The 13,236-nt window shown below is 39.4% G+C and overlaps 1 protein-coding gene across 1 annotated transcript in view; it reads left to right on the forward strand.

Annotated features, from left to right (window-relative positions):
- Positions 1-3,775: 3,775 nt before the first annotated feature.
- Positions 3,776-13,236, forward strand: part of nfatc1 (nuclear factor of activated T cells 1) — a 55,680-nt gene continuing 46,219 nt past the window's right edge. Inside the window, exons 1-3 of the mRNA XM_073821725.1 lie at positions 3,776-4,112; positions 6,163-7,195; positions 7,299-7,458. Of these exons, the coding sequence (XP_073677826.1) occupies positions 4,094-4,112; positions 6,163-7,195; positions 7,299-7,458 (1,212 nt within the window). The 5' untranslated portion in view covers positions 3,776-4,093. The remainder of the gene's footprint in view (positions 4,113-6,162; positions 7,196-7,298; positions 7,459-13,236) is intronic.

Consider the following 13,236-nt stretch of genomic DNA (forward strand, 5'->3'; position numbering starts at 1 on the left):
GATAGAAAGCATTACAGTTTGATGCAATCTGATCCATCTGGACTTAACCCATGAAGTCTAAACTATCCTTGATGGGAGACTGCCTGAGCTGCCCAATGAAATTGGCTGGAGGGTGGGGTTTGTGCATAGGGTTCTCATTTCATGTGCAACTGGAGGCATCTTGAGTCCAAAGTCACCCCCTATATCCTTATATAGTGCACTATTTGATGCCACAGCCATTTGTAGTGGTGTCTGAAACCATAGTGGGCATTATGAAGTGCACTCATTTAATGCACCGAAATAACAAGTGTGCAACCCATGTGGACTCAGCCAGAGCCAAAGTCACGCTGAAGTCTTGTGGCTAGGCAGAGACGGCATTCATATGAGCTCAGAGGGCTTCCAAATTAATTATATACTGTGATAGTGATAGTTGCAGTGTTCGTTTTATGCATGGGCTGGTTGTTTTCTAAAATAACTAACTAGACGCTTTAAGATGTAAGATAAAAATCTACTTGTGTTTCTACTTCAAAAAGTCATGTTTAATTCAAATTGTTACTTGCCATTTCTTTGTAATTGTTTTTTTTAAGTCACTAGCGATTTCTAAGCGAAAATTGTTTTAAAGTAAATCCCACTCCGTTTTTTTTTCCAGTGTAACATTTTAAATTAATTCAAAACACAAATCGTTATTTCATGTCCATGTATTTGTTTATTTGGTGAGTAACCATGTAATAAGAGGAATTATGTACAGTCATCGCTGATGTCAGTTTAGATCTAAATCTAGTAACAGACAACAAAAGGTCTTTGTAGGGACTACACCAGCTTTTTGGCGTACGCCGTACTGCAAAGCTGAGACAAACAAAATATCCGGAACTGTCCGGCTGCTGCTTAAAAGCCCCTGCCCTCAACAACGGGCAGACGGAGTGGAAAAACTACAGGCCAACTGACGTAAAACTACGCGCACGTCAATCAGCACAGTTAGCACTATTTATTACCTTCAGCCTGGAAGCTGTGTTTACTGCGGCACGCAGCTTGCTTTCACATAGCTGGGGAGGACAAGGAGGCCCTGCCCACATCCCCTCAAGCCCACTTAGGGCCCCTAACCAGTGGGTGAGAGCTTTCCATGAGGTCAAACAAATACATTTGACCCACAGAACAGCAGGAGAGAGAGGACTGTAAGAGAGGGTAATGGCACAATTACCATGTTCCCATGATGAAAGAAACAGCTAGTGTTTCATAAATGCACTAATTCCTGATGCAATTATATATCATCCTGTGCGTGTGGGGCGAAGGCTATTTGGCTCTCTTTTGTTACTCGACCTGGATGAATTCTTAGTGGGGGCAAACACTGCGCAGCTACTTCAAAACATGCCCATGTCATTAGAGAGCTTGCAAAAGGCTCAGCCACATTAAAAAAGCCATTTATTTGCCTAATAAGAGGGAAATCGTATGCAACCTTGAGAGATCATGATACTGTATGCAGATGCATTTTTTTGTGCAGAGATTGAAAACATCTACTTGCATTGAGGTTATGCAAAGTTTAGGGTTAGCGGCATGGAATTGCAAGTGTATTTTCCAAGACTTTTCGCAAAAAATCCAAACCTGCATTACTATTATGATGGTATATGCTACTATTTACAATGGGGTGCAGATTCAGGTGCATGTTTTCAATAGCATGTACAAATAACGTTGTGCAGTGCAGTAAAAGAATCCTGCACTAATGCAAACATTTGCCAACATTTCTTGGCTTGAAGAAAGTCCTGGATGATTCCCGATGACGCAGCGAATCGCGCCCCACTGGAAAGTTGTCAAAACCGAAATCATAGTTGCCCGGGCTGCCAACAGCATCTTGTGATTTTCAGATCCCATTTCCCTGCACTGTGATGTCCTAAAAAAACAACCGGAGCTGTTAGTCTGTTTATTCAATCACTATCAACGCACTGCAGTTGCTACGCAATGAGTCTCACAGAGACAGTATTTGTGTCTATAAATGGGACAATAGAAATTATTAACATGATAATGGCTTTTTAAACTGCCTTTGTTTTTCAAAACAGCCACATTTGATTTCTCTCTGTTTCCAGTAGCTGCACATTTGGACACACTGGGTCTTTCTGGGTCTGGGGTTTCAGTATTAGCAATCACATATTTGCGAGTAAATCATTATTTTTAACCAACTCTTTAATCGAAAGGTTTGATCAGGAATTGGACTGAATGAGTTATCTATTGCACTGAATCATGAAGTTAACTGAATCATTTGGAAGGAAGCTTACATGTAAGACTCCCAGTGATTCGGGTTAGGATTCGGTTAGTACCGACTCAATGAACTAAGAGCTGTCTCTTTCTATGTTTCACTCGTAATTACACTGCCAGTCAAACGTTTTTTAAAAGATTTTTTAATGTTTTTTTTTTTTTTTTTAAAGAAGTCTCTTCTGCTTACCAAGCTTGCATTTATTTGATCCAAAGTACAGAAAGAACTGTACAATTTTTAAATATTTATACTATTTAAAATAACTGTTTTCTATTTGAATATATTTTAAAAAGTAATTTATTCCTGTGATTTCAAAGCAGAATTTTCAGCATCATTACTCCAGTCACATGATCCTCAAGAAATCATTCTAATATTCTGATTTGCTGCTTAAAAAAACATATACTATTATTATGACGTTGAAAACAGCTGAGTAGATTATTTTCAGGTTTCTTTGATGGACAGAAAGTTCAGAAAAACAGCCTTTATTTGAAACGGAAACTTTTTGTGACATTATAAACGTCTTTATCATCACTTTTAATCAGTTTAAAGCATCCTTGCTAAATACAATTCTTCCCAAAAAAAAAAATGCTGACTTTTTAGCTTTTTAATGATATAGTGTGTTACAAAAGATTTTTATTTCAGATAAATGGTACTTTTTTAATCTTTCTATTTATCAAAAAAATCCTGGAAAAAAAAATTACTCAACTGTTTTAAATATTGATGTTTCTTGTGTTTCTTGAACTGAAGATTTAGCTTTGATTACAGAAATAAATTACATTTTTTAAATATATTCAAATAGCAGTTATTTCAAATAATAAAAACATTTAACAATATTACTGCTTTTGCTGTATTTCGGATCAAATAAATGCAGGTTGATGAGCAAAAGAAAATTATACACACACACACACACACACACACATATATAAGTTTTGACTGGTAGTGTACCTGAAAACCAATGATAAAACTGAGGTGTAAAAAAAAAAAAAGTTTAATAACAAAAATGTTGACAACTTTATAATTAAACGTTTTATTTATTTATTAGCCTAAAACAGATTTTAGCATCATTTATTGTAAATGCAAAGTCATTTTTATTCTAAATGACTTTGTTTAATGAGCTGAATCGTGGCTGCAACTCAAATGTAACTTAAAAACATAGTAAACAGCAATATCTGCCCACATATGTCTCCGTTTAAACGTTTTAGAGATTGTCATATGCCTATACTATGCCTGGATGTCAGGGGCGTAAGACGACCGCTGAATCATTATTTGAACCGGTTCTTTAAAACAAACTGTTCGAAAGAACCGATTCGCAGAAATGACTCGGACTACCCTTCTCTAGCAGATGCGCATGCGCATAGGCTCATTTGCCTTGGGTTTCAACGGCTCCACATCTGGAAATGTTGAGAGGAGAGAATCCCTCTCTTCATCTGCTGTCGAGCTTGAGACGTGGTGCCTGCGTCACTCCACAGAGAGGCGGGGCTACACGGAGGTGTTTCCCGGCTTTATATAGATACAGAGACCTTTCCATCGCAAAGCAGTGCGTCACCAGAACCCCTGGAAACTAACATGCAAGTCCAGAATAGAAAATATAACGAGTTAGACCAACTGTATTAAAAGAATATTCATACATTTTGGCGTTGTTATTGCACGCGCTTTTAACTGTTGTATATTGAATCCTCTGAGCTTTCAATTCATTTAGACAGTTTTCTCGTGACTGGAATACACCTTTATTGCGGTAGGAGTGAACACTTTTATCACAGATATCTGGACGCGGCATTATACTGGGAAATAAAACGCTCATCGGAGACGGTCGTACGTTTTGGGAAAGTGCGTTGAACTTGCTGTGAGTTCACTCCACACTTCGCAAGCATGAAATCCGCAGAGGAAGGTAACGTATCAAGAAGATGCATCTTCTACTATGTTATTTTAATGGTAGTATTATTGAACCTATTAATACTGATTCACGCATTGGCGTGATAATAAAATAAATCAATAACTGCTATCGTGCTGCACTATTATCTGTCACTCTGGAGACCGGAGAGTGTTGCAACACATTTTGGTTTCAACTCCTCGAAATGAATGTGTACCATGTGTCTCAAACTTTGATATAACGTTTTCATATTTTTGCCTGCTACAAATTAAAGTAATTTAAAAATCTGCAGCGTGTTGCTAAACTGTCTGGTACAAAGACTGCTTCTCACTAACGAGAGTTGTGACAGTAAGAGTGGGGTAACACTTCAGAGAATATTGGCAATTTAATTTCTCTGTTTTTGATTTTTAATAAAAAAAAAAAAAAAAATTGTAGCCTATCTGATCACCCCAATCCAAAAATCTAAATCTAAATAAGTAAATACATGATCTTTGTGTATCCATTATAGAACTTTGTAAAGTTGTGTTTGTCTACAACCCTCCACATGATAGTGATTTCACTCCAGTTGCTAATTTCTGATTGGTCATTGGTGGAGTTACAGCTTGCCCTGTGCTACTGCTCTGTTTTTTGTTAATGTTTATTCATTTTTTTCTGGCCTAGTGGAATTAAAGTTATTTCTTATTTAAGCAACGGGCTGAATGGACTCAGTTTAAACGGACTGGAGAAGGGAGTGGTGGGCGTGACGAAGATGAATAAGCAGACATTATTTAGATTGTGGGTTTTTGCATCCCTCTCTTTGCAGCAACTGTGCATTTCACAAGATAACTTAGATTATAGTTTACAATGACAGCTCTAAAACAAAACACGTTTACATGTTTTCTACTGAGAAAAGTACCTTAAACCAGCCTTAAGATGGTTTGATGCTATCCCAGTCCATCATTTAGCTGGTCTACATGCTGTTTTCCTAACTTGAACCTTTCAGATTCAACTGACTGACCAGCATAATCATGCTGAGAGACCAGCAAACCTGCTTAGGGTGATTTAAGGTGTTTTATTTCAGCAGGGGCTGCTAATATACTTTTAGTAATCAGTAATTTAGTACTTTTATTTATTTATTTTTTAAGCTATCAGAATCCCAGTGTATACTTATGGCTTGCTTACAAAAATCTAATATGTAGTTGTTAACTTGATTCAAAACGATACATACATTAGGGATACATTAGCTTGCTATCAGTATCCAGGGTGCTTTGTTGCGCTGTGGTCACATTTTCAAGTATCCGTGTTTTTAATCGTCCTCTAAAGTAGCGAGAAATCGTTGCAAATTTTATTGCAAGCAGAGCCAGTAGTGACTGTGCGCCAGTTTGGGTTAACTTACATTACATATATTTCCACCAGGTTGGACTGACTGACTACAGTGACTCACTCAACTCAACAGTGGATTTTTTTCCCCCTTTTGCACTGATTACTAATTAAAATAACACATTTTTGTTAAAAAAATATACATAAAATATGTCCTTAATGGTGGTATAGTAGCTATACAGACATAAAACATTAATAGGCCAGATTATGTATGTCGGCTGTTTTTTAACTGTTTTAAAAGTTTTTGGATAAGAAACAGTGGTCAATGATTCATCTGATTCATTTGTATATATTTTTTAATTTTCTGGACAAGGCATTTTGTGTTAGTCATGTTGTATATACGTTGCAGAGAAGCCTCTGTTTTTCGAAAGAGATTGCTTATGAGTATTGGTTTTCCGTCTGGTTTTGTCCTCAGGAAGATATTTTTAACGCTTTGTTATTTTTGGCCTGGTATTTGTGTATCACTCACCTTGCTTCCTCTGCAGAGGTTGTGGCTTTTAACCACTAACGTTTTTGACTCACAGTTAATGCTTATAAAGAATAGTGTAATTTTTAACCCCCCTTTTTATACCAAATGGCAGTTCTTCCAAAAAAAAAAAAGATTGTAAAAGCAACTTGTCTTGTGCATGTGTCTATGTGCAGCTACATTTGATCTCAATAGCTTATTTTTAGTTGCAGCACCTCATGAAAATGTGTTTGCACCTTGCAGATGCGTATGGTTACGGCCAAAACACCAGCATCTCACTTCCTCTGAGCAACCCCTGCCCACCCTCCCAATACCACAATCTCCAGACCAGCCCTTCCTTGTCGATATCCATCAGTCAGCCATCCTCGTTCTCCCCTCAAGATGACATGAGCTCGGTGGGTTACTTCCAAACATCTGGCACCCGGTCCAACGGAGCTCCCACGTTGGAGAGTCCACGCATTGAGATAACAGCTTACGGCCAGTTCTCTGAGGAGGAAGTAGAGGAGAACAGTGTCCCCGTGGCCAAGCGAGTCAATTCCATAGTGACATTAACTTTGCCAAGCGTCGACGGGTATCGTGACCCCACCTGCCTCAGCCCGGCAAGCAGCGTGTCTTCCCGTAGCTGCCATTCAGAAGCGTCATCGTACGAATCTGGCTTCTCGTACAACTACGACAACTCGCCGCAGAACTCGCCCTGGCAGTCTCCCTGCGTCTCCCCGAAAGGTTCCTCCTCTCTGCAGTCTTGCACCCTTGGTGCTTCTCCTCGGCATTCTCCGTCAGGTTCTCCCCGTACCAGTATCACTGACGACAGCTGGATGGGCACCCGAGGCTCACGACCAAATTCTCCTTGTGCCGGTAAACGGAAGTACAGTTTCAACGGAGGCCCGTCGCACAAGTACCATCCATACTCCCCGAATCAATCCCCAGGGCTGTCGCCACAAACTTCGCCTCGTCTCAGCGTGACGGAGGACACCTGGCTGCCTAACACCAACCAGTACACCAACTCCGCCATCGTCGCCGCCATTAATGCCCTCACCACAGATGGATTAACAGATCTCGGGGAGGGGATCCCTTTGAAGTCCCGCAAGACCAGTCTGGAGCACAGCGCCTCGATGAACCTGAAAGTAGAACCAGGTGGAGAGGAGACAGGATCCCTGGAGCTTTGCCAGGAGGACTTCTCCTCCGCACGCCTGCCCTTCAAAAAAGAGACCTACTGCAGTGGCTTTTTGGATGTGCCCCAGCACCCATATTGGTCCAAGCCAAAGCCTTACATCAGGTTGGTAACTTATTAGAATTGCTTTCATATTCCAAGTAGTTCAGTCTTTTATCTGTGCTAACCAAATTTCTCTCTTTTTCCTCTCTCACTCTTATTCCCGAAGTCCATCTCTGCCTGCTCTCGATTGGCAGTTGCCTTCCAGTTCAGGGCCGTACAGCCTGCAGATTGATGTCCAACCCAAGTCCCATCACCGTGCTCACTATGAGACCGAAGGCAGCAGAGGGGCTGTAAAAGCACTGGCAGGAGGGCATCCAGTGGTCCAGGTATAAGTTCATAATCTCTCAAAAGAATAGTTATCCTAAACAAAAATAATTACTTGATTTGTTCTGTGGAATGTTTCAACTGCTTTTGTCCATAATGTGCAAGTCAGTGGGGTCCAAAACAACACTGGACCACAGTGACTTTCGTTGTATGATTAAATAAATATTGAGACATTTTTCAAAATATCTGCTTTTAGGGCTGCACAATTAATCAAAGGTGATTGTCATGTGCATTTTGTCAGTAAAGCCGGTTGTGTAATCAGTAGTATCTCCAGCACCTGTAGTAAATGGCACCACATCTGAAAGCACGTGAAAATACCACATTTAATTACATGTTTTTACTCTAAACTCACTTCATAATGTCAGTCGAGTGTTTGAAATAACATGACGACAGAATTTTTTTTTTTGTCAACTGTCCCTTTAGGGGTAATTCATCACTGCCAATGTAGGCTTTTAATAATGGTGTTTTTAATAACTGCATTTTGCACAATTCTGCGAATTTGTTGACAGTTGCTGACAAATAAAAAGGGATATATGGGTGCAGGTAAGAGTACACATTATTAGTTTAAATGTACTACCAACATTATAATAATGTATGCAAGTATACCAAAAGCTGCAGGATCAATTTTAACTAGGATAATGCAGGAAATCTCTTTGCATCTCTTTGCAATCTTTGCATTGTATAATATACACAACAGCTTAAAAAGTTTAGGGGCATTAAGATATTTGAAATTATTTTTGAAAGTAGTCTGTTATGGTTACCAAGGCTCTATTTATTTAATTCAAAAACACAGTAATAACACCTATATTTAGAAATATTATTCAAATATAAAATTATTGTATTCTATTTGAATATATTAGAAAATGTAATTTATTCCTGTGATGACAAAGCAGAATGTTCAGCATCATTACTCCAATCTTCAGTGTCACATGCATTTCCTTCAGAAATCATTGTAATATGCTGATTTGGTGTTCAAGAAACATTTTTTTTTTTTTTTTTTATCAAAGCTGAAAACAGTTGTGCTGCTTAATATTTTTGTACCTTTTCAGATTACTTTGATTAATGTAAGTTCAAAAGAACAGCAAAAAATCTTACTGACCCTTAACTTTTGAACAGTAATGCATATATACATTTTAATACTATAGCTAGCATTCATTTTGGAGATTTCTTTAAAAAATGTCTTTATTTTTAACTATTCATTTTTAGTCAACATCCTCTCCATGGTGTGCCATGATGGTATATACTTACTCTCTCATTGTTTTTGTTTTTGTTGACGTAAGGGAACTTCCTCATATTTGTTTTTCTCAAGTCATAGTGACACGCAGTGATTTAAACTCTTATACAGTCGTGGCCAAAAGTTTTGAGAATGACACAAATATTAGTTTTCACAAAGTTTGCTGCTCAACTGCTTTTAGATCTTTGTTTCAGTTGTTTCTGTGATGTACTGAAATATAATTACAAGCACTTCATACGTTTTTCATACGGGTTTTATCGACAATTACATGACATTTATGCAAAGAGTCAGTATTTGCAGTGTTGGCCCTTCTTTTTCAGGACCTCTGCAATTCGACTGGGCATGCTCTCAATCAACTTCTGGGCCAAATCCTGACTGATAGCAACCCATTCTTTCATAATCACTTCTTGGAGTTTGTCAGAATTAGTGGGTTTTTGTTTGTCCACCCGCCTCTTGAGGATTGACCACAAGTTTTAAGATCTGGGAAGTTTCCAGGCCATGGACCCAAAATTTCAACGTTTTGGTCCCCGAGCCACTTAGTTATCACTTTTGCCTTATGGCACGGTGCTCCATCGTGCTGGAAAATGCATTGTTCTTCACCAAACTGTTGTTGGATTGTTGGAAGAAGTTGCTGTTGGAGGGTGTTTTGGTACCATTTTTTATTCATGGCTGTGTTTTTGGGCAAAATTGTGAGTGAGCCCACTCCCTTGGATGAGAAGCAACCCCACACATGAATGGTCTCAGGATGCTTTACTGTTGGCATGACACAGGACTGATGGTAGCGCTCACCTTTTCTTCTCCGGACAAGCCTTTTTCCAGATGCCCCAAACAATCGGAAAGAGGCTTCATCGGAGAACATGACTTTGCCCCAGTCCTCAGCAGTCCATTCGCCATACTTTTTGCAGAAGATCAATCTGTCCCTGAAGTTTTTTTTGGAGAGAAGTGGCTTCTTTGCTGCACTTCTTGACACCAGGCCATCTTCCAAAAGTCTTGGCCTCACACCTCACACGCTCACACCTGCCTGCTGCCATTCCTGAGCAAGCTCTGCACTGGTGGCACTCCGATCCCGCAGCTGAATCCTCTTTAGGAGACGATCCTGGCGCTTACTGGACTTTCTTGGACGCCCTGAAGCCTTCTTAACAATGCAGTGAAAATTTTTTTTCGGGATTAAGTTAGTTTTCATGGCAAAGAAGGACTATGCAATTGCTATTATAAAAACTTAAGCAGCAACTTTTCCAATTTCCAATATTTATGTAATTCTCAAAACTTTTGGCCACATCTGTATTGTTCATTATACTTCCATGTCTAAGTTCAGGATGCGTGAGAGCAGTACTTCTGATATTTCACAAGACCACAGTGTCGTGGTGTCAGTCCGTTCCGCTCAACAGACACCGGTGAGTCACCTCATTTGCTTTCGTAGCTGAATCATGGCTATTCACTGCACGAGTTGGTTGCAGATGCTCCCTAATGGATAACAGAATTCCTAAAGACAGGAGTCGTGGTTTATCTGCAAAAAAATCATTGTGGTTGGATGTGACTCTTTGGGTATGCAAACCACAGTCTCCACCACTGCTTTATTTGCTAAAATCGCTGTTAAAGGTGAACGCAACATTTCGGAGTTGCATCTGTGGCTGCTGGGCACTTGAATTGAAAATAATGAGGTGCTAATGATCGTGAACACGTGGCTCAGCGCGACTCCCATCTGAAAAAACAAGGTCCTCTCACCCTCGTGTTTTATTTTTTTCAAATTCATTGCCGTTTCCGGCCTAGTGCACAGACTGCCTTTTGTTTAGCTGAAGGTCCTTGTACTGCACTGACATCATGTGCAACAGCATCGTGTGGAGGCGTCCAGTCTCCGCTGCACACAGTTCTGGCAGGCAAGTAGAAGGGGAGTGTTCGAAGAGCCTCAAACAAGCTTGTCCCATTCTGTAAACCATTAGATTAGAGAGCGCTCTCGGCTTCACATGTTCTTCTTTTAGTGTACCGCACCGCCCTTCATGCTCTGTCACCACTGATGTCCTCCTCGGAGGGTCTCAGTCAATCTGCAAGTTATTTTGTGACCTTCAGTGGAGATGAAATGATAATTTGCACCCTGATCTTAAAGAATTAGCCTTTTTGCAGTATTTTAGGCGCTTACTTCATGTATTCCCATAACTATGTGAGTCACCATACCCTCAGAGTTAGTCTTGGAGCCCCCTCTCCCCCGTTTCTGTCTCTCCGCTTGGGGTTTGGTGGTTTTTGGTGGTCAGGATTTTTGTACCCAGGCTGCTAGAGCCCCGTCTCTCTTTCTCTCTCTCCCCCTGCTTGGGTTCCTGGTGGTTTCTGTCAGATTTTTTGTATCCTGAATGCAGTTTGACCACATGCGCCGTCGGATTGACGGTAGACGTGAGTGTGTAGCCTCTGAAGTAAGCCTGCCGCACCACAGCTATGTGCTTCCACGTCTGCGCTTAAGTCTCTCGGGAAGCTAGCTTCTCAAAGAACAGCTCTGTCAACAAAAATCACTGCCGTAACTGGAAGAAGTGACGAAATCCCTAAATATAGGTTTGGTTTGTACGAGCAGTGCTTCCACATTTATAATATTCAGACTGTTTTTTATCTCATAGGCCTACTGTGACTGGGATGATCTTTATTACTTTTTTATTGAGTACTGCTAGTAGAGTTTTTGTTTGGTCGAGTATTTTTAGGACTTATTTTATCCTTGATATGGGTCTCATTTACTAACAATTGCAAAAGTCTTTCGCAATTGTACTTTCATCAACAAGACATGGCTTAAAGCTGGTTATTTCTATCAAGGTTTCTTCAAGTGTCTTAGAGATGTTAACACATTTCTTCTGCATTTAGTCTGTCTCAGTTTTTTCTCTTTCTTAATGTCATTCCAGACGCACTGGCTGTTGTCAGACTCCTTGTGCATATAAAAATCTCACTGGATTATTACAGTTAATGGCAAAATGAATGTTTGGAAATGTGAACTGATATTTCCTACTGACACGCTACAGCAGAAGCTTGAATTAACTGACTTAAAACCTTTTTTTGTTGGTAAAAATTCTAATGGCCTAAAACTTTTGCACAGTAGTGTATATCATACATTATATATAGTGTATATTGGTATGTATTATGATTTAGAATTCAAATTCAAATAATAATCAATGTAACCTATTAAAACAACCAAATAAAATGATTAAACATTGTTTCAAAATGATTTGTTTTATATGCTACATAATATATAATATAATATAATATAATATAATATTGTGATGGTTAATGTAGTTAAATTAACACAACTCCCTTACAAATTTGTAAAAATAATACTTAAACGGTTAGTTCACCCAAAAAAGAAAATTAGCTCATTATTTACTCACCTTCCAGGCATCCTAGGTGTATATGACTTCCTTCTTTCAGACAAATGCAATTGGAGTTATATTAAAAATTGTTCTGACTCCTTCAAACTTTATAATGCAATGGGCGGGTGTTTCTCTTCATCAGTCCAAAACAAGTCCAATAAAGTGCATTCATCCATAATAAAAAGTGCCTTACATGGCCCCAATGGGGTCTCCTGTGGCGAATTGATGCGTTTTTGTAAGAATAATATCCATATTTAAAATGTAATAATCACTTTAATCTAGCTTGCAGAGAAAAAGCTCTGAGGATTTTGATATAAGCCAAGAGGAGACTGGTTTTCCTTTGCTAATGTAAGCAAACTTTGCTTCCTTTGCTTCTGTAAACAAACATTGATTTTCACAAGACTCACAGACGCATGCTCAATGCCGACATCCTCCGTCATCCACCCGGGACGGCTTCCATGTAAAACAATTAGCGCAATCTATAGAAAAGTGATTATTATGTTTTAAATATGGATATTTTTCTTACAAAAACACATCGATAAACTACAGGAGACCTTTATTCAACCCCCAGAGCCGTGTGAGGGACTTTTTATTATGAATGGATGCACTTTATTGGATATGTTTTGGGCTGCTGACAAGAAACACCTGCCCATTGCCTTAATAGAGCTTGGAAGTGCCAGGATAATTTTTAATATGACTCCAGTTGGATTCGTCTGAAAGATGGAAGTCATATACACTTAGGATGCCTTGAGGGTGAGTAAATAATGGGCTAATTTAGCAGTTAGAATTTCGTTGGTTTTAAATTTGACCTTCATTCCAGAAGAAAAATGTGTACTTATGAATCATGATTTTATTGTTTTAATACATGTGTCTGCACTGTTAGTAAATGAGCCCAATGAGAAGAACAGTTGGTCTTGCTCAATATCACTTGAGACGTAACCTTTTCCAGTAAGAATTTGCTCACTGAATCTGTCCAGTAACTCTTCAAAGAAGCCCGTGTTGTAGATCTACTTTTTTTTTTTTTTTTTTCTCAAGCTGTTTCCCTCATCTGCCACAGATGTGCCACGGAGGTTGAGAGCTTGAGTGGGTGAGAACTGACCCACAGCACTTGGAGGTGCGGACGTACTGCTCTGAACTCCGTGCCATGGGCGGAAAGAGTCTTGGCATTCCTCTAGTGGGTGATAATGTAACGAAGTGAGGGGAGG

This window comes from Garra rufa, chromosome 17, assembly GCF_049309525.1.
Source record: "Garra rufa chromosome 17, GarRuf1.0, whole genome shotgun sequence".
Classification (NCBI taxonomy): Eukaryota; Metazoa; Chordata; class Actinopteri; order Cypriniformes; family Cyprinidae; genus Garra; species Garra rufa.